At 46.0% G+C, this 27,458-nt stretch overlaps 1 protein-coding gene across 1 annotated transcript; it reads right to left on the reverse strand.

The window, feature by feature from the left end:
* On the reverse strand, positions 1–26,972 carry LOC144175060 (DNA damage-regulated autophagy modulator protein 1-like). The gene is made up of 8 exons (XM_077704104.1): positions 26,583–26,972; positions 25,807–25,884; positions 23,272–23,393; positions 20,722–20,876; positions 19,209–19,386; positions 17,977–18,050; positions 15,816–15,932; positions 1–981 (listed from the first exon to the last, which is right to left on the reverse strand). The coding sequence occupies exons 2-8, from the start codon at positions 25,875–25,877 to the stop codon at positions 826–828; spliced, it is 873 nt and encodes a 290-aa protein (XP_077560230.1). The 5' UTR covers positions 25,878–25,884; positions 26,583–26,972; the 3' UTR covers positions 1–825.
* Between the last annotated feature and the right edge of the window lie 486 nt (positions 26,973–27,458).

Here is a 27,458-nt window from a genome sequence, read left to right on the forward strand (position 1 = left end):
TGGTTTAAAAATTATGAATCTTTAATTTACAATAAAAATACAAACTGCGGCAGCAGGGCTCAAAAATACTATGCACAATCATACACAAACCATGAAAAAATGTGACATGTTATGCCCTCCAGCTCTGTAAAAAAACAAAAACAAAAACAAAACTTGTACACAGATCGATGAATGCCCACGTATTGAAGTAGCGGTATCCTCAGAGGCATCGTGTAGTGTTAGATCAACCGGCTTCTCTACAAAAGGAAACATCCCAATAAAATTTAAGGAACGCTGAACTCACAGTAGTACGTTACCTAGGGAATGCATAGCCACAACAAGGACAATAAAACCTGCCCTCTGAACACACACGAATAAATACAGCGCAGTTATCAACTGGCAAAAACCAGGGACCATTCAAAAGGAGGCAGAAGGCCACATATAAGCGGCCCTGTTTTTTCCCCTTACATCACTGTGGCCTCGCATATTGTAAGGTTGTTACGCAATCTGTTTCTTGTGCGAAAGTAGCGAGTGCAGACCGAGAGAGTCAAGTTCATTCAGAAAGGCGCGATTCCAGAAAAATTGAGATTGTTCCAAAAGCTTTGCACAGCATGCGAAAGACAGATTCCTTCCCTCTTTTAGAGCGGAAAGTATTTATACAATAAGAACACACGGAATCTTTGTCCCCGACACTGTTATTGCCACAGCATACAGAGGCCACCACTCGAGTTTAATGCGGCAATTACGCTCAATTAGTCGTATCACTCGGGCATGATAAGAACCACCATCAGGGGGGCTTACGGTAACAGGGCAAGTTTTAGGGGGTATGTGAGAAGACGATGCGCGTTAGTGCACAACAGCACGAGTGGTCACGATGGCCAGGTCTGGCAAACCACTGACGGGTGACGAAGGCATGGGCGCGTGAGCAATTTCCAGGTGATCTTGCGTGTGGTACACGTCACTTGAGCACGACTGGTGAACGCCCTCCGTCAGAAACTGCACCTGTGGGAACAAGTGACCGTCCGCTCGAGTTAGCACCAAGCACGCATTCGTCAGAGCCGCAAGCCAAAGATAGTAGAAAGAAGGCATTTCTGTGTCAATTTAAGGGCTCAATACCAAAAGGAACTCATTGTAAGGCAAGTTTCAATAGGTTGTATTCATTACCGAGGCACGCATGCAGGAAACCATGTGCGTGTGCCGTCACTGGTTACGTCGGGCTCCACGGGATGGCGGTACTTGTCCGTGCTAAGCACATGATGTGTGTCGGTCGTTCCAAACTCTACCCCACTGAATGCAAAGTAATGCCTTGACTCCAATGTGAGTGCGATCAATAAGATCCCTGTTGACACCACCATTGAAAATTGGGTTAAAACGGAGCGGACAACGCATGCCAGTGTTTCTTTTTCCTTCGACGAGCAGGCGCAGTGGAACAAGCCACGCCATGTCCGTGGCGCTTCGGCCATGTCTGTGGTCATTTCCAGTGTTGCCAAGCGAAGAAATTGAGAGCTAAACTTTTCAGTGAATACTACCTATACTGTCCTAAATCACTGCCAAGGTTTTCCCCGCTTTGAGAGCTTCCTGCATTCAGTGCATGAACATTCTTCCTACAGTTGCAGTGCCACAAAGTGGCTTTTGCTTGGTGTCGCAGCCTAATGCTTACGATCAGGTCTAGCTGCCAGCTAGAACCGCCGCAAGATTTTTGCCGATATGAGCCTCGGGCCCCTTTCAATGAGTGCACAGTGTAGAGATAACATTTTCACGTGGATAACAGATTGTGTGAAGGCACGTGAGTGTGGGACTATCGGGTGATGTAAGAGCCCCAGAGCTGACGGTTTGTTTCCGAGGAAGCAGATAAAAAGGGGCGGGCGTATGCCAGGTGTTTTTATAGCATCGTCTGTCTCTGATGGCTAACCGTCAGCCATGCGTACCCTACAGTCCAAGAATATTGTAGTACCAAATTATCTTTTTAAGGTTTTATTTATTTATTTTTCAGCCTATGTAGTAATACAAGCCCACTCCCTTTCTGGGAACAAATATCTCTTTATATACACGTGCTAACAGTCGACCTTATCTTGAGTGTTTTTTATCAATGCCTTGCCAAGCCCACACTCATGAAAATACTTACCCTCGTTACTTTTATCTATAAAAATTTCCAACCTACAAAGAAGAAATCTTCGTGAAGCTTTCGATACGACAGGCATTCGAACGCCGTAGCGCGGGGATTAAAGGCGGCACAATGCCCTAATGTGGGGCTGCATTTTCTTCTCTGCCATTTGAAGTGGTGTGAAGTACAAAGGTGCTACAAAAGGTTTCCTTGTGTTATTTGGTCACTTCTAGCTTTACCAGTACAATTAATTTGGCCCTACGTGAAACGACACAAGTACAAGGTGCACTTGTATTTACCGAGCCACGCATGACAAACATAAACAGCCTCTCAGAAACCCTTTTACCCTGCCACCTAAGCTGTTTAACTGGTTTTAATATGACCAAAGAACCGAAACCTTCAGATCCCATCCTTTTCCTGTACGTTTCGGTGATAATGTTTGTGCTGCTGCATACAACAGCTACTGTTTCCAAACTTCCACGTTTTGTAAAAATCCCCGTTCGTTAAATTGTGCAATGCTCACTGCAGCCTGTAGGAGGTAAGTTATGAGGGCTTCTGCTAAAGCTACACTTGTGGCACAGTCTTCAGTCTTTCTCGTTTTGACATTTGTTGAAGTCACGTGGTAAGGAATGTGGCTTTACAAATGTTTGTGATGTAATTCCGACGACGACATCCATGCAGCAAACACGGCTAGTGTGCCACTGACAGGGCTTGTGAATTCCAGCCATGGTGTGTAGGTGACTTGGAGCAACTACCAATTAGAGCGGCAGTGAATTGAAGATGGTGCTGTCCGCTGTAGAGTTATTGTGCTTAGTCCTTAATCTACTCTGGGCGCAATTGCTGCCCGAAACTTTTTTCATCCAGCTCTAGCTGCAAAATGGTAGAGAATCTTACTACTACTCTGCAGACTTCGTATGTCACCCACTTCTGTGGGCTACAGCAACAATTTGTGCCTAAACTGGGTGGGAAAACAAAACAAACAAGAAACCTTTCTGGTCTCATGTTTTTCTGCGCCAGTTTTTTCAAATCCAATTTCAGGGGAGATGCTTTTCGAAAACACTTTTTCTTTGATATTGCACCTATAGTTATGAAACCTTTGTCGTAGATTGGGTTTTTAATGCTGATTCCAAATATGTTCTTAGTTTTTATGTAGCTTTACTATTTTTTGTGGGAGACAGCCCTCAAGAGCACAATATAGGTCTTTTTGTGCACACCTTTTTTATATTTAATGTTTGTTTAGAGCAGCCTGCAATAGCTCATTTTGCTGCTTAGGTAAGGTAGTATGTCAAAAACTACTTAAAATTTATTCAGATAATTCCTATATCTGTAAAAAAATTTAGGAGCACCAATAGTATATATTTTGGGCGCTACGAGTTAACATTTTCAATTTTTGCAAAGAATGCATAAGAGATACTGAAAATGCATATAGATATTTACATTCTACACACTCTGAAGAGGCTGTGTGCAAAATTTCATCTAAATGGGACCACTGGAAGTACTCAAAATGTGTTGACAAAACAACAGTAGTGCTGAAAAGTGCAAATGGAAAAAAATGCTTTTGAAACGTCTCAAAGGTCCAGTTTTAGAAACGCTTGAAACAGGCACCAAAACGTGCATTTTTATTATTTTTTTTCCGCCATAATGCGAAACTGTCGGAGGTGCCATGGGTTCAAAAAAGGCTTACTCTACCTCTCCAAGCAAATGGCGATGGCGGGCGACGCCGACATTGTCGAGATACAGACAATCGAAAGCTGCTGACGTACAACGAAAGTAGCACTTTCTCGAGCTGCCGTAACTGAATAAAATAGATTTTTACTCACTTCTCATTCGAATTTTGCCTCGATCTTTTGCGAAGTCGTAGTTGAAATGTACAAAGATAATCTTACAGGCAAAATCTCAAAAGCGAAAGCTTGTGCGAAAAACTCGATTTTTCGAGGAGAATCTTTCCTTCAGCTCATGACGACAGTATACAGTTAAATTTCAATTTTACAAAATCAAAAGTTTACAAAATGGACCACTCAAATTCCCCCACAGTTGCCGTTTGGCTTCATGCTTTGTTGATTATACTTGGTCCCTAATTTAGTGATCTGTACATCCCAGTGACTTCTTTAAATCAAGGTTCAATAATATAATTGCAAAAAACACCTCAGCAGCAACAGTGCCTACATGCGATTTATACAATACATAGTCATACAGGCCGCATTACTGCTAGCATTGGAAAGCGAGTTCACACGTCGCGGCAACATTTTTCAGCGCAAAAGACACATTTGAAGCACATCATTAGCGCCAGACGGGTTAACGGTGTTCAGTGAATAAAAAATAATAATAAAAAAAAAACACCGGATTTGGAACATGACGTTTAATACGCAAGATCCACTACTGGCCGACAACTAAACACCACTTGGTGTTCAAAACTGCCGCGGTGTGGTATGCCGTGTGAGGTAGTTTAAGCGGTTAATCATGTGGGGCTGTGGAAAGTTGCTTTAGCATTACTCTCAATGATGCCAACCACCATTTTAGTTAGCTCAACAAACTTTTTGAAAGCAAGGCACAGAAAGCAAGGCACGGGAAGCAATGACTAAAATCAAAGTGGAAGAAGAGCTGTGCTTACAAAAGAGTGGAAATTGACGAGTGTACACATTAAGAAAGTTGCCTACATGGGATTGGCATCGCAATAGTCAGCAGCCTTACAGCTATACCCTCATTCCAGTGAGGTTACTCCAAATCATATCACATACTGACTTGCCACCAGAAATATTCAGTAAAAATGCTAGATGTGCTGTCTCGCGGCTTTTTTACTAAGAAGGCCACCCATTTTTATGCTTAATAAACGTCTTTCAATCAATCAATCAATCATTCGATTGGCCAATCAATCAATCAATTTCGTTAAGTTAAGTTCGAAAGTCACGCTTTGAAACTGATGTTTCCACAGTGAACACCAATGTTCTTTGGATGTGCTTAGAGTACTGGGCTTTGAAAAGCTAGCAAAAATATGCTACAGCTATTCATGCCACACACACTATGTTCATTAGAACTAAAAAATTCTAAGGCGAGTATTCGATGGACAATTCAGGCAATATATGCTTCACACCCTTTCAGCAGCCTGTAATAGGCTACGGGCATGCTGAGTGACTCTCAGTTCACGGTGCTTGTATATAGTGCCCGTTTCAGGTATATTAGCCTGGCTCCGAAAACCCTGTTTGACCACACAGAATTGCAAGTCCTTGCATCCTTGACTAAAGAAAATAAAATATAGAAAAAGCACCAAGATTTTATTTGCCACGCCCCTTTTTTCTTTTTTATATAAAACACACACACCCTGCGTACGATTTTTGGCTCCTCCAGTAAATCACAATTTTGGCACAGTCTGTCACATAACATAAACTAATGATCTATACACAGTGGATAAGGGGCCAGGAATGTTACTAGCAACCCAGCTTTCAATTATCTTTGTGTTGTCATTTGGCACCCAAAAAAATAAATGCATGCATACGAATTTCAGTTGAGGCAACAAGTTACAGGCCTACTTCGCAATGTGGTGTTGCAGAGGTGGTGCTAGCAGGGTGTCGAACCGGACTTTTTTCGGGTTCGGTTCGGGTTCGGGTTCAAGCCTTTCGGGTTCGGTTCGGGTTCGGTTCCGGAGCACCATTCTGTTCCGGTTCGAACCGGTTCGAACCGGTTCAAACGGGTTCGAACGGGTTCGGATAAAAAAAAGCAGGCGTGTTTTTTTCTGTTAATTTTTTTTGTGTTCGGTTTTTGTTTCCTTGTCAGGTTCCCTTGTCAAAAACGAAACCATAATGTAGGTTTCTTTGTACAAACGTTTTGTTTTGGCCAAAATAAAGCAACCCTGCAACACGTTTCTCAACTTTGTTTGAAATCTTGAATGCTTGCAGGAAGTAGTCAACTAACACATCCAGTACTTAGATCAGGGAGCCAGAAAGTCCCTCAGACAAAAAGTACTGCTCTGTCCCCATCAGATAACTTACAAACTTGCTTGAAATATTTCTCTCTTTTCCCCAGTCTTGGCGTTCTTCTACCGCTGGAATGACGTCATAACAGCGATGTAGCGGCTATTTTCCAGCTTTCCTTAAGTTGCGACATTAAAATAAAATCCATGAAAGCGAAGCACAAACGGAAGGCGTATCTGCTGGGACTAGCAAATCACGCACTGCTGCTCTGTGCTGGCAATAGCTATAGCTTTCGCAGTGCTTTCAGATGCGAAGATAAGAGTGAAAGCGTTGATCTAAAGTGTCGAAGAGTTCCTTTAACTGTAAAATGTACTGAAAAATGTTTTCTATAGTAGGTCCACGATTACACATAAACTGAAGCGAAATGAAAAATTCGCTCGGACACATAAGACTGCGTATTTGTATGAATTTGAAAGCCATGCACTTTATGGCCGCAAGTTTATTTTTATTGATTTAGTTTTCTTTTCAATTTTATAATTTAATTTATTTATTCTTGGATCATAACACTGCAGTTTTATACCCCGCAGTTGTATTCTTGAGGGAAAAAGTGGCTGACGATTACGACACTCACTAATGCGAAATTTGAGTGCAGCGCGAACTGTAGTGTTCTCGGCGACGGCGCATAGATGCTGTGTCTGAGGAAGTGATCGCGTCATCAGCTAATGCACGACGGCCCGCGGTATACTCTGTCGTTATCTCGTTAGGCGTCGCCACTGTGAAGCACGTCTCGCGCGGTCACGGAATTACGCCCTCCCCCTTGCACTTTTGTCATACTTTCAACCTCCGTTTTCCTGCTAGCTCTATCTTCGGTGGCGTCTTCGTTCTCTCGGTTACAACGAGTCCGACGCTGAGGGACTACGCGAAACCACAGGAGCGGGTGCATAAGGGCTGCGCTCCAACGCATGGCTCTACGTAGCCGCTGTGCAGCCATGTGATCCACTCCCTTCGCCGACAAGTGATGGGCCGCACATCGTCTCCAAATAATGCGTTCTCGCCACAGTCTTCTGGAAGGCAAACAGGTAGCCTCCTGACCGGTGGGCAGCACACGGGTGCCTCCGACGCCTCCCCCTCGGTGCATCTTCACCAGAATCTTCTGGTAATGGGCAGCCTCCCTGCAGACTGCCTATTGCCCCGTCCTACTATAAGCAGACGACCCGCCCGTCCACAATCGTTTTAAGGCGTAGCATTCTTTGCCCACAGCCAGGACCGTGTAACACCCTTCATTTCCACGAAAATGCAGATATAGCGGAAGTTCCACCTGTAATCGCTATAATAGCGTAAATGAAGATAACTGGTCGCACAAAATTTCTGAAAATCTAAAAGATAAAAAAAGTAATTACCGAAACTGGCGAACCCTGTGACACCCTGCATTTCCACAATAATGTGGGTTTCGGGAAATTTCCACCTGTAATCGTTATGATAGTGCAAATGGAGATATTTAGTCGAACAAAATTTAGAAACGTAAAAAATAAGAAAAATGTAAAATAATTGCGGAAACTGGCGAACCGTGTAACACCTGAATTTCCACAATAAGGCAGATTTCGCGAGTTACAAATGTAATCGTTATAATAGCGCAAAGGGAAATAATTGGTCGACCGAAATTTTGAAAAACTATAAAATAAGAAAAATATTATGCAATTACCGAAAATGGCAAACCGTATAACTGCTTGCTTTTCTACAATAATGGAGATTTCGCGAATATTCCATTTGTAATTATAGCAGCGTCAATTGAGATAATTGGTCGGACAGGATTTATAAAAACCAAAAAAAATTGGCAAGTAGAAACTCACACTGAGGACAAGCGGCATAGGAATGGTACGCATTAGTCGATAATTCTTTGGATTTCTGCAGAATTTTTTTAGTACCCTGGAGTGTCGCCATGGTACAGCATTTTCTTTCCGTCTCCGCCCCCTCCGCCCGGGCGTCTCGTGGCGGGCCACCCCTCGTCTCCAAATCACGCATCCTCACAGGAATCGTCTGCCTGGCAGGCAGCCAGGCAGGCAGGCAGGTAGTTTACTGGCAAGCTGGCAGTCTTCTTGGCGGACAGGAGAGCCTGAGCGCCCAACATCTTTTTTGGTTCCACCAAATGTCTACGCACGCACGCGCGCATGCACCCCTCTTTCCGCACACTGAGGCAAAAAATTTTGCATCGTAAATAAATTGGTTGGTCTGCTACTCTTTTCATGTACCCCTTGTTTCAAGTGCGCTTTAGATTTAACACGAAATCATTAGCACTGCTAGAAGTCGAAAACAGTCCCGCGTCGGCGTCAACCTCCGACTGTCAAACGTGGCTGGTGGCGTTTAAAGCGATTTCCTTCTGCTCATCTTTCATATGCTAACCTACCAGTTAGAAAGAAAGAACGGCTTTAATAACTCATTGGACGTCGTGTACAGGACGGCATTGGATACGGAACCACCGGAGATAGGAACTTGCTAAATGGCACTTCAGCGACAGGTGAGAGCGGTTGGGGCTCTAGGAAAGATTATAGCTGAGTGAAGTCACAAGCAGCAGTAATTATCCCTCATAGAGAGAGGGAAAATGAACTTTAAATAAATCGAGGAAAAGTTTCAGGGAGGCGTCCTCATTCAAGGGGTCGAGTCGACAGTCCTTTCCATCAAGAGAAACTGATCTTCCAGGCAGGAGCTGGCCAAGGCTCTCTCCCAAATCTCTATGGAAACGTGGAGGTTGGGTGGATCTAGGGTGGACTTGTCGCATCCGCCTACTGTGTGTATGAGGTGGCGAATCTCTAAGCGTCTTCACCCCGGCAACACGCATTTGGAGCGCTGTCAATGGGCTTTCCGGAAACCAGCGGTCGCACACGCCGTTCATCGCTCTAGCCCTACGGAATAACACGACCCTTGAGGTCTTGGCTGAGGATTTTGCGGACAGCCTTTTCTGGGGATTCAAAGAGCCCGGCCTGCCCATTGCCTCCTCTGCGTTCGTCTGTCATGGATGTTCCCTTCACCTTCCGGGAGCTACTGACCGCCATGCAGAGTTTGCGCCGACGATGCGCAGCGGGTCCTGATAGGATAAGCAATCAAATGCTTGTCAATTTGCCTTTAGAGCGCAAAAAAGACTTGCTGCTGCACTTTAACGAGGTATGGGATACAGGAAATACTCCCGCTTTGTGGAAGCTTGCATGGGTAGCACCGCTTCTAAAGCCCAGCAAAGACCAGGCAGACATCGCCTTTTATCGGCCCGTTTCACTCACGTCGTGTGTCGCTAAACTTATGGAAAAGCTGGTGAATGCTAGGCTGATGTGGTGGCTTGAAAGTAAGAGAAAGCTTCCGGCATGCATGACTGGCTTCAGGCAACGATTATGCGCACAAGACAGCGTCCTCGATCTTGTTAGTCATGTGGAACACCAGCGATCCTATAGACTGTCAACACTGGCGCTATTTTTTGACGTGTCCAAAGCCTACGACAATGTCGTACAAAGCGGCATCATCACAAAGCTGTCACAAATGGGCGTGACAGGAAATCTCCTCCGCTTCGTGCCCGCTTTCATCACAGGTAGCTCTATGCAGGTGCGATTAGGGGACGTTTTAAGTAGCACCAGAAATGTGTCGCGAGGTGTGCCACAGGGAAGTGTTCTGTCTCCTACACTTTTCAATGTGGCTATGGCAGGCCTCCCTCGAGCCGTAAAAAAGGACTGCAAGTCAGTGCACTTATCAATATATGCCGGCGACATATGCATCTGGATCTCAGGTTACCAACACAAGCGGTTGGCTATGATTGCTCAAGGAGTGATTCGTACGGTACAAGCCTATCTCTCGTCGGTGGGGCTAACAGTCTCCGCGGAAAAGTCTTACTTTTTTTGTTTCCCGGAAAGAAACGGAAAGCGACGCGCCTCAAGTTAACTTTAGGTGGCTTGCCAATCCTCGTGTAAAGTTTCTCGGCGTCACCATCGACTATAAATTATTCTGGAGGCAGGCCGTGGATTCTCTTGTCACGTCCATGGTTCCCCGCTTAAATGTGCTTCGACGAATTGCTGGATCTAACTGGGGGAGTCACCCATCTTCTATGCTTAGGCTCCACTCGGCGCTCATCTTGAATCAGGTTCTTTACCAGCTACCTGTTTTGTCTCCCTCGGAGTCCCAGTATGCTCGTCTGGAAGCGCTGCACCGACAGGGCGTTAGGATATCCCTAGGAGTTCCCCAGGCGGCGGCAAACAAAAAAGTCCTGGAAGAGTCCCATTTTCCACCCCTTCGCTTGATGGCGTCTAAGCGGTTGCTCTTGCAGCTTGTCCGGCTGGGAGAGTCCGGCGCCGGAAAGGCCTTGCTCAGGCGTCTCCGCTTAAGGGTGGAATCTCGCATATACGAGGCGCTCAACACTCTCAGCATTCTCTACCCGCAACGGCGGAAGAACCAACCTCGCTTGGAGCCACCGTGGTCTTTCGAGAGTTTGGAGTGTCAGCTCACCATCCCGGGCATCCGCTCGAAGAGATATACACCAGTGGCGGAAGCGAGAATGTTAGCACTTGAGCACTTGGACCGGTTGTACAGAGATTGTGTTCATGTGTTCACGGACGGATCTGTAGACAGAGAAGCAGGTACCAGCGCAGCGGCCTTTGTGATTCCCGGCATGAACGTTTCATGGACGGCTCGCATTGACCAGTTGACCTCATCAACAACGGCAGAGTGCATAGCGGTCGAGGCGGCCTTGAAAAAGATCACATCGCTTCGGGTGCAGCATGCGGTAATTCTGACGGATTCCAAGTCGGCCCTACAACTCTTGCAGCTTGGATTTCCCGCAGATAAAATTTGCCAACGCTCACTGCGTCTTTTTCAGCAGATAAAGGAAAACGGATTTAGCGCTCGCTTCCAGTGGGTACCTTCCCACGAAGGAGTGCTTGGAAACGAGGCTGCGGACCAGTTGGCTCGTGAAGCGACATCGTGCACTCGTCTTCTGAAGGTGGCCCCAGATGAACGGCGCATTTTAAAAACAATCATACAAGATCATTACCGCTCTCTTTGGCGACTACAACATCGACCTTGTGTCACCAAAGGAATGAAGAGGACAGAGGCAACCTTACTGTTCCGCATCCGGACAAACTCAGCGCGGACACCGGCGTGGCTCCATAAGCTGAACATTATCTCTTCACCTCTGTGTGGAATGTGTGGTGCTACAGGCGACATCGGTCATTTTATTATGGACTGCCGAGAGCATGCGGAGGAGCGGTTAGTTTTGTTTAAAGGACTGCGAAGGATAGCCGCTCCGCATGCCTCTTTGAACGATTTAATTTTCCCAGAAGGCCATTGGATCACAAGGAGGGACATCTTTCGTTTGATCCTGCAATTTTTACATGTCACAAGCCTCAGCGAGTCATGGTGAATTCCCGCGCATAGCGGTAAAAAGGTGCTGATCGGGTGAGCAATTGCCGGCATATCACGCAAGGCTAGGTCCACCCGTCAATAAACATCACCACCACCACCACCATCCCAGGCTCTCCACAGAAGCGACGGAACGGAGAGAATTGTGTCCGGTCAAAGAGGTGAAGAGTGGTGATGTGTGGGAAGGTGTTAATCCGCAGGGCGCGGAATAATCTTTCCTTGTTATTCGGTAGCGATTTGTGCAGGAAGGAATACGTTCAACGGGAGAGCCTATAGTGCTAATTAATTTCGTGGTATGCATACAGGATGCATGCGCTCGGGCTCAGCTTCATCAGCGCTGGCTAAGCGGGTCAAATGTCGAGCCACGACGTTGGTGATCTTGTCTGCCAGCGATGGCAGTATGAGCTGGTGCCTATACAATCCTGGCTGGTCTCGTTGGTGGAATTGTTGTAACATGCGATAGACCGTTGGCAAAGTTGCGCCACGACTGATAAGAGTCTGTTATGAGACTTTTGGCGCCGCTTTGGCTAAGCGCACGTGATCGCCGCTTCCTCAGCTTGGATGGGGCTGTGTTCGGGGGTTGAGATGCTACACCGGTGGAAGGCTGCAGAACGGTAGCACAAAGAAAGAGAAGGTATTGGCTATCAGGTGTTTTTCGCATCAAACCAGTTGATCGTTCCTCTTTTTTTTTCTTTGAGTTTAGTTGCTTCCTAGTCTTACCCCATATATATACATATTTTCAGAACCTTTTGATGAATATAAGACATGTATTAGACAATTAGTTTTTAACTTCAGTGCGAGATGTAAATCTTACGCCAGAAACAACATAAGAGCGTAATACCTGCATAAAAAAGGCCTTTTATAGCATTCAGGTGGTCGAAACATAACTTTCCGGCTATTTTGTGCGTAACTACATTTCCTGATTGGTCGAGAAAGAGAACGCTGCAAACTTTACAAATACCAAGTACCCCAATGCTATCATGTTTGGTCCGACCCTTGAATCCGCCTTAACCGACCAACTAATTCCTCTAATTAATATTGATCAACACCGGAGTCCCACTAATTCACATTAGTTCATTCAGTCATCTCACTAAACCACCCCAGTCTACCCGCTAATCCGCGTTAATCGACTTAAATTCATGCATCAAAATGCTATCGCATCTACTTTAAAAGTGCAAATGAGAAGGACCCAATTTTTTTTTCAATTCTCATTTTCTCCTAGGGCAGTAACTAAAGGACACAACGGCACTGTACAAGAAAAAGTGATGATGACGTAGAGAACTGTGAGTGTTTGTGTCTCAGTGCTGTTTTTATATAAGCGCCCACTCAAACTAAAATAAGTGGAAGATGTGTATTTATTGTTGATGGTGTCCCTGAAGGCCTTCACAAGCGGACACGGATGCATTCGAATTAACAGCACATTGAAAACTTTACACGATTTAAACACACTGCAGATAGAAACCATAAAGAATACCCCATGATATGTTGCCACAGAATATGCGTTCTAACTTTAGTTATTCTAAATGTAAAAAGATAATGGGAGGAGATGGGCAATACCTAAAGCAACCTAATAGTGTATACGGACTTTACATTATATTTACATTATTTTTACATTATATTATGCACGGTAATAATAAGATGAGAACCAACGATACTAGAATCGTTGATGAGAGCCTTACGGGCATTGGGAACTGCAGACTATGCAAAATATTTCGTGGTGCCATCTGGCGAATGGTAAAAATATCCTCAGCGCAAGGTAGGGTACCGAAATGGAAAACTAGAAATCACAGTTTTGAGGCCCCGGAACCGGTTCGGAACGGTTCCTTCGATTCGTTCCGGTTCGGGTTCAGTTCCAAAATGGCGGAAAAAATACGGTTCCGGTTCAGTTCCGGTTCCAGGCAAAAATTCGGGTTCGGTTCCAGTTTTCGGTTCGGTTCCGGTTCCGGTTCGACACCCTGGGTGCTAGCGTCAGTAGCAATGGACATGAAGATGCCAGCAGCCAGTAAAATTCTTGCAGCTTTCCTACCCACTATTCGTGATTCTGTTGCAAAAGAATCACGAACAGCGGAAATTCTGTCGTGATTCTGTCATGATCGTTTTAGTCGTTTCAATCGTGGCCTAATAATAATTTCGGCCATGCCAGGCGTGCATAAACAGGAAAATTAAAAAGAGCGCGGTTGGTTTTTCCGTGTGTTTCACAGCAATTTGTGTGCTCACCACTTTATGTGCCAGTGTTATATTTGGCTCAGGTATTCCTGATAGTGTGATCTAAATGTCGCGCAGGTTTACTGGCACTGCTCAAAAAGTGTTTAAAAAACCCTTAAGGGAACATAAGACCTGCTGGAGGATGCTGAAAGTGGCAGCCCAGGCGGTACAACGGACTAGAATGGTAGTGAGGGTAACCGAGTATCATACATAAGCGGTGGGTGCACTGTCTCTACCTATTTTTCTTTTGAATGTTCCCCAAATGAAACATTATTTTTTGCGGCCGCCTCGTAAAGATACAGCCACAAAAAAGAAGTGGCGAGAAAGGGGGGGGGGGGGGTGTAATTTGGGTTTTTTGAATCTAAGAACCTTTTCTAACTTTGGGCCTCGCGATGGTGGAAAAAAGAGGGTACTTAGAATCGAGTAAATACGGTATACTGGTTAAATGGAAGCCATTTCGAATAAAAGCATTGAAGTGACCCACATTTCTTGACAAAAATGGGAAATTTTCAAGCTCAAAAGCAGCACCGTGTTCTGTACTGGTGTCAGCGCCATCACAATGGAGGCAACACACAGTTGATAATGTGGTAGGCCAGTTGTGACTCGCGCCAGCATACAATCTCTATCTTTTGAGGTCCTAAACCTTCTTCGTTGCACACAGAGCTGTGTGAGCATTTTGTGTGTTGGATGCATCAGGCTTCGATTTTAGCGAAAAGTCTCTACTTGATTGATTCTAGTTGATTGATTCTAGGGTTTAACGCGCCGACGAAGCGCAGGCGATGAGGCGCGCCGTAGTGGAGGGCTCCGGATTAATTTTGACCACCTGGGGATCTTTAACGTGCGCCGAAATCTCGTACACACAGGCGTTTTTGCTTTTCACCTCCATCAGAAAAGCGGCCGCCGCGGCCGGGAATCGAACCCGCGACCTCGTGCTCCGAAAAATCTCTACTATCATGACGAGTTTTGCCATACGCTTGACTTGGTGGTGAAAGTCGAGATTCTGAACAAATCAAGAAGGGAGACATGCTGCAAACTAATAACCATGCTGCTATTGTGCTTTTTGTTCAACTGGAAGTTTGGTTGATTGCAAGTGGTTTGCGATCCCTGTGGACTTTGTATTAATGGGAGTTGACTCTACTGCTCCAAACTAGCATGTGCGAGCACAGCAGATCTCATGAGTGGCTTGACCTTTTCAGGGTCTCCATGCCTTTGCTCCTCACCAGCCATTACTTGTGCCTTATGCTGCTATGGCAGGCACGTCACACACGTTGCTTCATGGTATAACCCACACTACTTCACATCTTCCGCACACATGCACATGAGTGGCTGGATATGTGAGTAGCATGTGGCATTGGAAGACTCTAGACGAGATGGCAGCAGAGGAGCCAAACCAGGGGTTTAAGATGCTTAAGGCCAGTTTGCACCAAGACTAGTGAGCAAGTGCTTAGATTCAAAATTACACTGACCACGACCAAGGTCGTGGTCGTGGTCGGAGTAATTTTAAAGCTAACCGTGGTCGTAATTGGAGTAATTTTGAAGCTAAGCACTTGCTCCAAATTCGGAATTTTGCTCCAAATTCGATTGCTCCACTTGCTCCAAATTCGGAAGCTGCTTTCTAGTGTGGCCAGATAATGCCACAAGCGCTTGGCCTACATCAAGCTAGCGGAATCTCTCACGGGAGAAGAAACAACACGGCCACTGCGATCGGCATTACACTGCGCAGACCCGGAAAGAATTGCGGCAAGTATCATTTCGTCCTTCAGGTGTGGCTATGCTCTCCTTTGCTGTCACAGCTTCATAGCTTTGTAGCCTGCATTGGTTTTCACTGTGACATTATCTGGTCACTTGCCTGCACCCGCTGCAATAGGCCGTCTTGCCTCCTATAGATATTCTTGCTGCGTGGGGTAGATTCCCTCAGTGGAACATATTCCTGACGAATGTGCTCCAGCCAGCCTTACTGGCAGTGCAACTCCTAATCGCTGTGATCTGTCTTTCTTGCACTGCGCAAGATGAACATAATGCGAGTAGCCCAAATCTCCGCTGTAGTTCAACTGGAAGTGGCCGCACAAGAAACCCTAGTAGAACGCGCTCCCGGCGACCATGCCGTGCAGCTTGCGCTGCCTGCGGCGGCTGATGCACAGTGTCCAGTGGGCGAGCGACCTGTGCGGTGTGGTGGTGGGGGGCGGCGGGGGCCAGCAGCCCGCGGCGGCAGCCCTGGTAAGCACCTTGGGAGAGATGAGGCAGATGCTGCGGAGCTCCTTGACAAAGGTCAGCAGGTACACGTCCACCGCAAACACCAGCACCCACTCGGACGCCGTGCTGGCCACGTGCAGGTGGTAGCCCTGCGTTCCCCCCACGGGGGACGACGACCGTTTTGCACCACTCTCTCAACACACGCTGCAGGACTCACAACTCAAACACAAAACAGACGCTATAGCCATTGCACCCTCCAGACCTTGCCTGGGTTGCTTCAATCGGTTTGATTTGATGGCAGGGTTTAACGTGCCAACCAACACAGGCGATGAGGCGCGCCGTACTGGAGGGCTCCGGATTAATTTTGACAACCTGGAGATCTTTAACGTGCACCGAAATCTCGTACACACGGGCGATTTTGCTTTTCGCCTCCATCAGAAAAGTAGCTGCCACAGACGGAAATCGAACCAACGTTCTTGTGCTCCGCAGCACAACGCCTTAGCCACTGAGTTACCGCTTTGGGTGCTAGACTAAACGCTCAAGAATTCGGGAAGAATTTCACGTGTGAGCTTCAAATGGTGTGCCCTGCTGTTTGCTTTTGCGGCTTTAATTTTTGTTTTATGTACCCACTCCCGCAGTGTCCCGGCAACGGGACAGCAGCACTTGTAAATGATAACAATAATAATAATAATAATAATAAAGCACGGAAGTCAAGCATCACTCCCTCACAAACTCAAGAGACGAAAATTTAGAAACGTAAACGGCTGAGAGCTGTTGGGGGAGGTGAACCTGTTAATAAGGAACAATCGCGCATCATATCCCTTGCTGCCACATTTGCTTTCCTACTTTCACCCTGCTTCGGTAGCAAAGCCCTTGTTCTATCATCTCCGCCCAGCACCAGGATCGTACACACGATATTGCGCCGAGCAGGACGAACTGGGAAAGAAAGACCACGCAAATAACAATTCCACCTGCACTACTCAGAAGCAGGAGGAGGAAAGCTGGGGAGAGGCAGACGTGCAATGGATGCCCTCATTCTGCACCAGAGAATAACTGCTTTTCGGGTTGTTTTTTTTCCTTCCCAAGTTTTCAGTCACTCAGTCTGACGAGTGATTTTAAGTGCAGAGCACTTTAGGGGCTCGCCTTGTCGTCGTAGCGCGCTCGCTGGACCCAAGTAGAGCCACACGGCATTCCGTCGTCGCGGTGTAACCCAGCGGCTTCGAAAGAAAAGCGGTTTATAGAGTCATAACCATTCGAAACTCGTGCATCGCTGGTGCTTGTCACACATCTCCCCATTGTCTAGCACAAAGAAAACTGCTGGTACATTTGAGGCAAAATGTACGCAATTGACCGGCAGCGCCCACGTTCATTTAGTTAGGAATGCTCGTTGGGTTGCTTTTTACGCCAGTAAGTGAGAAAAAGTGGCAGTGCAACGCCAGCGCGTGCGGGAGGAAAAGCAAGCACAAAGAGAACAGAACTCCCGCTGGTGCTGTTTCAGGCAGGGGGCGCGCAGCACTGTGAAGGCGGGAAATTTGAAATGCGTTGGGTGGTAGCAATGAGCGGATAACGGCGCTACAGCCCATTATGGCGAATTACGGCTCTGCACTTCCGACAGCTTTCACGTTGAGTGGAATGGCTTTAATTTTTGGAAAGAGTGGGAGCCGAAGTTCCAAAAGCTGACATGTAGACATTTATTGCACGTGGTGGCAGCATTCACTTACAGCCATTAACAAGACTAGGTTTTCGCGGATGCTTATAGAGCAGCGCCTCAGTGATACGAAAGTCACTTCTAACCGATTAAGGAATTTAAATGAAGAGTGCCACGGAAATTGCGTGTGCCCCTTGAATCATGCCTCAAGCAACCACAAGAATAATGCAAACCAAGCACAAATCCGATGAGCAACCATGTTGGTAAAAAAACAGCTAGTGTTCATGCCATGCGAGAACAAAGAGCGGACTGCAATCTGAAGATGAAGGTTTCGTCAGCAAACAAACTAAGCAAGCAAAGAGTTGTGAACGGCGAGAAAGTACAGCTTGAATGTTTTGCTGCGAAACCAGTATGCAGCCAGTCTGAGTTGGCTTTTCGAGTGCCGGTTGCCATCAGCCGATTTTCTGCCCATTAAAAGTAGTAAGTGTATTAAATATAATGTCAGATAACGAAAACAGAAACAAGTGGGAAAAAAGAGAGCGAACCCCATCTTCAGGTCTCCATTTCGTCCTGTCCTTCCCATGAAATCTGTGGATCGACATGGGCGCCGTGATGGCGGCTGGGTGGACACCGTTAGGGAAATACGCAGTGCAGCTTGGCACAAAAATGATATCAATGAGAGTGCATTACATAGTTTCTGTTGAGGTGCACATCTTCACAATGCTTCCGTCAAAAACGCTCCAAATTTGGCATATACTTTCCTGCACATCATCGTACTTTGACATCATCGCCAAATTTGACATATATTTTCCTGCACTGCAATCGTACATTACGGTGCTGCGCAAAATTGAAACCAACAAACAACATTTTTCCTTTGTGAGAAATACATGAGGCAGTTTGTTAAGACAACCAGTAAATGCACTTAAACTTCTGACCTAGAACCCATGAAGGATTACCACTAGCACCTGCAATGGCTTCCAAACTGGCACAGGCATTTCGCAATAATGCGCTTTTCTGGGCGAAATTCTACTGGGTGCCAGACGGCATCAGGAAGGGCGCCAGAAGATGTCCGGTGGGGTCGATTTCCCGTGGTGTCTCATGCGATCAATGCAGAGCGAAAACACCACCCACGCTCTGTTACGCGAATAAGTTTTAACTATAATTTGGCGACGCCACGTAGACCCCGCGGGAAATCCACCCCACCGGATATCTTCCAACGTCCTTCAGGATGCCGTCTAGCACCCAGTGGAATTCGGCTGTCTGTGACTTAGCGTAGATTGGCCCCAAAAGTAAATATTGACATCTTGTCAGCATGTATGCGTTGCCTGTGCCCCATACTCGAGCGCGGCACTTCTAGTGCAGCCCTAAGCCTGCTTCCTGACTATTGTGAAAGTTTCTTCGGACAATGTCGCACGAGCTAGAGCTCACTAGGCCTAGCAGGGTACCAAAAAACGTACACTCCTTTCGGGGCTCAAAAGTGCGCAGTGATAAGCAGCGATAAATGTGTAGAACCTGCAGCTTCGAGCTTTGGCACCCAGGTAGGCCCACGCATCACCTATTACAGTCAGCAATGAATGAAGCACAAACAGGATACAAACAGAAAAACACAAATCTGGTGACATTAGTTATTACAGGCACAGTAGGGACACCGACACCCACACTATAATTTCAAATGAACCACGCCACTAGTTGACGTCAATACAAAGAAACGGCAACACATTTAGTTAAAATTTTTCTGCTGGTGGCACGCTGAGTACACCATGGGGAAGAAGGATACTAGAGACAAAGGCCACGGTGGCCACCAGGGAGAGGAACAGGCGCAGGAAGGCCATGGCGCGGGTGTTGACCAGCGGGTGCATGCGGAAGCTCATCACGGTGTTCACCCACGTGTACGCCGTGGCTCCCGCCAGGGCCACCATGGCACCCGCCAGGTGCACATACAGCACCTCCGTCTCCTGCGGGCAATTCAAGGGCGACATTTGAGGCCACCACTAAACGAGCACCCACACACTTCGCATTCCTTGTGAAATACTGCTTAATTGTGGGCACACAGGAGCGAAGAGTGGGCCTGTCTGAATGGGAAACAGCATGGCTAATACTACTAGTACTAATAAAAGAGCAGCAAAAACTTCACTGCTGGCAGCGAGATGGTGAAAATTATGGTGCCACTTAGCACATGATGCTCTGGGTGGATTTTTACACTTCAGTCAGTCATGGTGCAAATTGTGACAATCACAGCCCACTCCAATCTAGAGGATTCTGCCGGTTTCAATGGATTGCCGTACAAACCAGAATACAGGTCAAGTTTCTTCTCCCCCCCCCAGCAAAAAACCAATTCTCTTACTGCACTCACCAGGGTTCATCGTATTGGAAAATATAAAGATTACAGTTTTATGACCAACACTGCTTCGTCTATTGTTCCTCCAAAAATGGCTAAGTATCTCTAATTACCTTGGTAACAACTTGACCGACTCAAAATTAATGGCATGTTTGAAATCAGTGGGGAAAAAGCAGCAAGACTGACAAGTTTCACAGAGCTTACTTAAAAATTAAAAGAAACTGTTTTAAGAGCCACGTCCCCTCTTAAACAATTAATGTAATTTTTCATGTATACGTGTGGCATGCGGGTAATGCAAGCAGCAGGCTACCCTCACTTTGCCACCTCCCCGAAAGCATCAAACTCACGGGTGCCATCTCTGGTGCCATCAATGCCCAATGAGCCTGCAGTCACTAGGGTTGCCACCTGCCCGGTTTTGGACCGGCCCGACTGGTTTTGGGCCGGTTGCTGGCACATACTTAAAACCGGCCGTCACTGGCTGGTTTTTTTGGGTCTCTTACCGTGATTATGTCCGTTTTGGCGTTTTATAAGCATCAATTCAACAACTAAGACGATAAATATGTGTTGACAAGCTGCGCAAAGACACGTGAGCAGAGCAAATACGCGGGCGAGCGCGCTGCCTTAGATGAAAAGGGACCTAAGATAGGAACATAACAACAAAATGCTGACGCCGCGGTCAGCAATTGCGGTTACTTTTCAGTGAAGCACATACAGAGCAATAACCAAGCTCTCAATCACTTTCAGTACAAAGCAGTTACTTTTCAGTGAAGCACGTACAGAGCAATAACCAAGCTCTCAATCACTTTCAGTACAAAGGTTATGTTGATTTCTCTCTAAGAAAACGCTACAATAAATGGCACTGCATGTCAAAAACATGGCGCCTTTTTTTCAACACAAATTAAATATTCTTTTTTTTTTTCGGGGAAAGGTGGCAACCCTAGCAGTCACCCACCTGGAAGTTGGCGACAACGGAGACCCCCACGGAGGCGGCCCAGCCCAGCCAGAGGCTGATGGTGTTCATGCGAAGCACCTGGGGCGACTCTTGGGACAGGTGGTCCCGATAGTACTGCTCAACCTCCTTGTACCGCACGTACACCGTGCCGGCCACTGAAGGGGATGATCACGGGGGAAAAGGGATTAAATGGAGAGGGAAAATGGAAGCTGAAACGTCGCTAGCGATGTACAGGGCTGAGAAGAAATTGGACATCAGGAAGGAAAATTTCTACGATAATTCCAAGGGCAGTGCTTTGCTTTTTGAGGCTAGAGCAGATTGCTTGTGAACCAAGAGCTTTGTGGGGAAGTATACACAAAATGACAGGGTAAGACCCCTTGAGGGGGTATTACATAAGGGGTGGGTTGACAATATTTTTTGCCACGAGTTTTTCATTGTGAGAGATAAGTAGACAACTCATCCAAAAATGCTGATTGGCAGGAAAAGAAACAGAAACTATGTGGCACATAGTGTTAGAATGCAAGGGTATCCATCCAAATCTACATGAGGGAAATATTCCACTTCCAGAAACCCTAGGAATTAAGCACGGAGGGAGTTAACTTCACGGCTGTCGAGGCAACGAAGAGATGATTAGAATGCTGGTGCATGAAAAGCACAGAGTGGAATATTGCCTACGACAGCCGCCATCCGTAGCAGAAAAACTAGTAAGTTTTTTTGTGCCTGCCCTAAGAGCAGCGCTAGCATTAAATGAGAAGTGTATAAACATAGGTATATCAGTTTTTTTTTTTTTTTGCTAAGATGACGTGTCATCACCCCACTACAAAGGGGATACCACTATCAATCATCATAATCACCATCATCGGCATCAAGAAAGTGAGAAGAGTGTCCGCACTGAGTTTCACCCATGCTCTGCAGTGTTGTAGAGGCTACAATGCAAGAAGCAGCATAGACAACAATGCATGAAAGAAAGCAGTCCCAAGGCATGTCCTCCGCTACCTCTTTGTGGGCGAAGACGATGCTGACACAAGCATCTAATAATTACATCGCAATAAACATGACAACATGAAAGGGACAAGCGCACCAGCGCTTGTCCTGTCACGCTTCTTTTGTGTTGTGTTTACCGCATTCTAGATTTTGGTTCAAGTACTATGCACCAACTGGTTCAACAACGCGTTTTAATAACACAAAGATGTCGGCGAGGAATTCCCCGATCACTGCATCTGCTAGCCGCAGCTTCCTTTTACCTCTTGTAACCTGTTTTGCTCCTCAAACAGAAATGTCTAAATTATTTGCAGCTGCCCATACAGGCTCACAGGCTCACCGTGTAAAGTTAACAGGCACAAATCTAAAGTCACTTATGATGTACACCTGCCAGCATGTTTACCTCATTGCATCCAGGTAAGGCTCAGGTTTACCTCCGTTCCTCCTTCACAAGTCGATTTAATGGTCTTTTCTCTGCAACTCTTTGAAGTTCGTTTGAGCAATGCCTCATCGTATTAGGTAGCCCACTGAGGACATGTGTAATGTATGATTCAGCCCTGTCCTTGTGCCTAGCAAAAGACTAAAATAGACAAGAAACAATGCCACCCCATATCCGTGCCTTGGAAACACGATAAAATGCGAGATAGCAAATAGTCTGCCCTCTTTTGCACCCTGCCCTTTCTTTTCAGTGATCTCATTGTAATACTAAGAGGTTTCACTTACAGAGATAACGAATATACAGGCACAGAGGGAGCCCATGGCCTTCGAAGGACAGCCGATATGCACTCAGAATACAACAATCACTTGAACAGCGAGGAAGGGGGGAGGGGGAACTTGACTAAACCAGCCAAGTAGAATAAACACAATATCAAAAATCTACTCGACATCGTCTAATGGTGCCAAAACCAAAACATAGGCAACTGGCACACAATGCACGTCCGTTCGAAGTAAGTAAGGTTCACTTCAAATTTTTTACGCGGCTACTTGTAATCAGTTAACTATATTTAAGATTACGTGCTCCATCAGGGTGCCAAGCAATACGCTCACAGATTGCGAAACACAATCCCCTTGTTTGTGCCAGGGATATATAATAAAAGAAAGAAAAAACTGTGTTGCCGGCCAGAAAACAGGAGGCACAGCTTTGAAAGTGAGCAAAACGTGACTCGCTGAATCACGAGTGGTGTTGCTGGGACACAAGAAAGAAAAAAGAAAAAAAAAGAAAAAAAAAATAGAGAGCACTGTTTAGTACACTTGTATAAAGAGCAATTAAGCAGAAATTCTGCTTCAATACGTGTTACTCGTTTAAAAGCACTGCGGGGGTCAATGCATAAAAAGACCTACACAATACCCTACCAAGACGTGAAAAAGTTGCTTCCCGAGTGGAAATAAAGGTCCTAACAGCATCACCCAAAGTTTCCCAAAGAACAGCCACAACATTCGCTGCTATCACTCCCGGCGAATGCACGGAAAGCACCTCAGTCGTGAAAAAATGCTTCTCTGGTTCCCTGTTTGATGAGTGTTGTGTTGGTCAGTTGGATCGGCTCCTGGGAGGAGAAATTTCGTACTCACTGAGGACTGCGCAGATGTTGAGAAGCTGGCTGAATATGCAGCTCTCGGGGGCATACGTGCCCGTGTCGCTGATATATGGGAACTCCACTTCGACATGGCCGAGGAGGACCGATATCAAGTACCTGGAGCGATCGACATCAAAAAAGATAAGGTAAGTCGACAGGACACACACTACCCAGGTGGGTCAGAGGAAACTCAAACGACCTCATCAAGACGACCATGTGTGGCCGACTGTTTTAGCAACGCAAGTGCAGACATAAACTTCACGGCAAGTCAAGCTTGTAATAGGCAGGAGAAAGAAAAAATTTAATCTTTCATACTCTACCCCTGTATTCTTATACCCATGCCACACGTACACAAAAAATAACATTAAGTGCTTAATGCCTTAACTTTTAATGCCATTAATTCTCTGCTACACGCAAAAATCTAATGCCATTCACTCTAATGTCACTTTGGTTTAAGGAGTTCCGCACAACTCTATTACCTTCACGAACACCTTAAATCTGCCTACCCTCGAACGCGATTAGCACCAAATGAAACCAACAGAACTCTCAGCACCAGAGTGTTGATGCAGAAACGTAGCTGAACTTTGAAATAAGGCAATTTTTTGTGCACCCTTGGTGCCGAAGTTTTGAAGAAGACGAAGTTCCCTAAAACAGCGGCCAAAGGCAAAACATCGTGCCACTCGTCGTGCTACATTTTTCCGATTTGGCCACCACTGGCAGGCGATGGCAGTTGATGAAGCCACTTTTAGAAATGGCTCGCACAATTTTTAAGAAAACACTGTTTCTCATAACGTTTTCTTTAACAAAAAAACATTTGTAACCCTTGTAAGGTGTTTTTCTCTACGTTAAAGACTTCTAAAATATGAGTGAATTTCTCTTTTTGGTCATGATCACCATCATGCCTAACACATTTAATGCCTTTGCGGTTTCACGTGTAGCACGGCCCGACCAGTTAATGTCATTTGGCATCTTAAGGCCTTCAGCACTCAATGCCATTTTTTGTGTACGTGTGGCACGGGTATTACACCTCGTAATTGAAGTGCACCAAATTACTTTTTTTTCCCCTACAAACAAAGCTCTCTTTGATGATTTGCAGCAGGTTACTTTTTTGTTGCTGATTCGTAGTAAACGACACAAGCTTCACTGGCCAGTCAGAGCGAGTTCGTTTGCCCCACTGGCTGTGTCGCATTACACTTTTTCACAGCGGAATGCTCTATTACCCCTGTCACATGGCAAATCTAATGTCATTCAAAGTGAATGACATTACCTGTTAATGACATTCGGTTCAGCCGTGCGGGTCTACATGGCTAAACAAATGTCATTTGATAGTGACAGCGGTGACGATTAGTGAGCTCGCAAAACCGCAAAATTAAATTTCAAGTGCAATCTAGAATGTTTTCATACATGATATTTTTTAAAACATAACAACGAATTATTCAAAAAAAAAAATAAAAATAAGAAAATCACCGGTTTAGGTGACAACAGTAGACATTACAAGCCGAGACAAATGCATAAAAAATCTGTATTACGGTAGCGCGTGCACTGGGGACGAGATTTTCTTTTTTGTCAGTACCTAATTGTCTTTGTTTGAATAACAACACAAAAGGGAAACTTTAAATTTGCTAACAGCTTTTAGAAACAGTATTCCTTCCTGTGACGCGCCACTACTGTCGAGGCTTCTCATTTGGCTTCTGAATGAGCTCCCGAACCTCAGTTAGCCGCTTGATGTATTCGCTGCTTCAAATGTCATTCGGTATCCTCGTGTAGCGCCGAATTAATGACATTTGCACAAATTGTCATTACATCTGCCGTGTGACAGAAGTATATCCTGGAATAAGAAAAAATTGTAACCACGGAGTGCTGTCAAATCTGTGTCCAATGTGCGAAACTGCACAATTAGTACACCACTGGCACTTTTTGAACCACAGCCGCACAATCTAGACATCACCAGTGTCGGTGCCTGCTGCAGCTGTCGTGTTTGCACTGAGCAGTGTCATTAAGTTTAGGTGTTTCAAATACAACAGACATGCCATGCTCTTTTTGGCAAACTAAACTAAGCCACAGTGCAAGATCGCCAAGGCTGTTGGATTCCCAAGCTGTGTGTTGAACCCAGCCTGATGCAGTTGTCATTTGCACAGCACACCTTATTCCCCTTTTATATCACCTGTTAACCGTAGTTCATCGTTTCAAAGTGACTGTAGGCTCACAAGCACCTCTGGTTGCATATGGTACATGAGAAACCACACAAACAAAACGCTTCACTGCAGACTTTTACCAAGCTCTCTTACACGGCTCAACTACATTTTACTGGTGTACTGTGATTTGTTATTTCTGCATTTTTGCGCCGGCAGATTGCGAATTGATTGACTTTCGTAGGTTGAACTGCTTATTCAAGACCAAGCAGCGCTACCCGGCAAAATACTAAACATTCACTGCCATTCTAACGACCCTCCGCGTAACGTCATGCACTTTAGCCACTTCTCGAAGCAACTTATAGCCTCTGTTTCACATGGAGAAGTAGATGACTCACGTAATTATGAAGGTGCCAGGTAGTAGAACGAATACTGAGAGCGGAAGCAGTTCCACCCGGGTCAGGGGCATCGTAGTGCTGCGGGCATTGACAAATAACAAAAGTCAACCTTTTCAGCTTTCGTCCATTCGCGTCTTCTTCTGGCTTCCCGAGTGCTAATCCTCATCACGTGGGGGGGGATCCTCGCACGCGCTGTTCCTAACGGCAGGTCTGATGCTTATCCCACTTTGCAATCACACAGGGCAGAAGACAATGGTATCTCGAAACCGGCACACGCTTCTTCAGCCCGATACTGAACAAAAACTAGGCCCCTCCCCCACTCCCCCTGTGTTGTGCTCTATCAATCTGTCCGTTTTTTAAAGCTCCGTAAGCACCTTGCACGGTGTCATGAAAGATCGGAGTTACGGGAGTTCTATCAAGAGAATATGAAACTCCGCTATCTGGTCATCGGCGCCAGTTTCAGATAAGCAACGGCCTTTTTTTAAATGTGATGACATAAAAGCGCAAAGCAGCGTTTCGGTAGCGTTTTCCACGCCTCGAAGCTCGCCTCACCAAAGCTGCGTCAGGCTTTCGCACTAAATGAACCCCGCCGCGAGCAGCGGATGGGCTATTGGCGCGACGGACGGCATTTTCAACTTCTGAATGCTGCCGATAACAAGGTTCAGGATGTAAACAAAGAAGTGAAGCATGCCCACGGGACCTTAACAACAACAAAGTGTTTTTTCCCTCTTCGACGACCGTTTTCCTCAGACTGCCATGAATGAAACGAGACTTACCCACGCCTCCGGGGACCGACCTGAAGAGCACGCCGTGGATGATTAAATAAACGCCACTAAGAGGAAAAAAGAACAGTGTAACAGCGTTGAGTCGACTTGCACAGCTTGCACGGATGATTCAGTCAAAACGGTCCACGAGTGTCACAGTTCGCAGGATTCCATCGCCGATCCGTCGTCGCTTACCATTCACAAAACGCGATGGAAATGAATCGCCACAAAGAAAGAACAATGCGCGCTTATCACGCCAGCTTGCGATAGTTGAGGATCGGACGAACGAATATCATAATAATACGATGTAGAAGCAGTCGCAATCAGGGCTGAACGGAGTTGCGAGGGGCAGTTGCGCGAGGCTGCTTCAGCTGTTTGCTTTAGTTTTGGCAGTTTTACCCTTCTTGCGTTTCATCCAATAAAAAGGGGCACCTGTGAAAAATAAAGTTGAAACAAAAACTAAAGCAAGTAGTAGTGGTCGTTTTTAAAGTAAAAATATAAATTTTATTGTTGCTAGTAACCAAGGGCGGCACTGTCAGCGCAAACGATGAAAACGCCAATGCACTTTCCTCCATGACAATGCAGCTGTTCGCGTGTTCAATAAATTGCGCGGGTGTTTTTAAAAGTGAGGCAATTCGCCTCGCGCTTTCGCGGAACGCAGCGGCTGAACCCGGTGTCATTGTCATTGTCAAAGTTGTCATTTTGGACAGCACACAGCTGCTACGGAGAATCGTCGTATTATTTTTGCAAGAGCAGCCTGGCCTGCGCAGACCAAATTGGCCCTAGCAGAGGACTGTCTCAAAAAAGAAGAAAAAAAAAAAAAATCAGGGGATGCCTAAAAACTTCCAGGGATGTGATTGAGAAAGTCTAGTTGGGCCTTTTCTTGAT

The sequence above is a fragment of the Haemaphysalis longicornis genome, unplaced genomic scaffold, assembly GCF_048455015.1.
Source record: "Haemaphysalis longicornis isolate Haplotype H1 unplaced genomic scaffold, Haemaphysalis longicornis Haplotype H1 scaffold_3, whole genome shotgun sequence".
Lineage (NCBI taxonomy): Eukaryota > Metazoa > Arthropoda > Arachnida > Ixodida > Ixodidae > Haemaphysalis > Haemaphysalis longicornis.

What these genes read in the sequence shown, in the direction of transcription:
- LOC144175060 (XM_077704104.1), bottom strand. Translation starts at nt 25,877, where the DNA reads ATGCCCCTGACCCGGGTGGAACTGCTTCCGCTCTCAGTATTCGTTCTA. An exon ending in CCTGGCACCTTCATAATTAC is followed by an intron (nt 23,394 to 25,806) that starts GTGAGTCATCTA and finishes CGATCGCTCCAG; the next exon opens with GTACTTGATATCGGTCCTCC. An exon ending in CCGTTGTCGCCAACTTCCAG is followed by an intron (nt 19,387 to 20,721) that starts GTGGGTGACTGC and finishes AATTGCCCGCAG; the next exon opens with GAGACGGAGGTGCTGTATGT.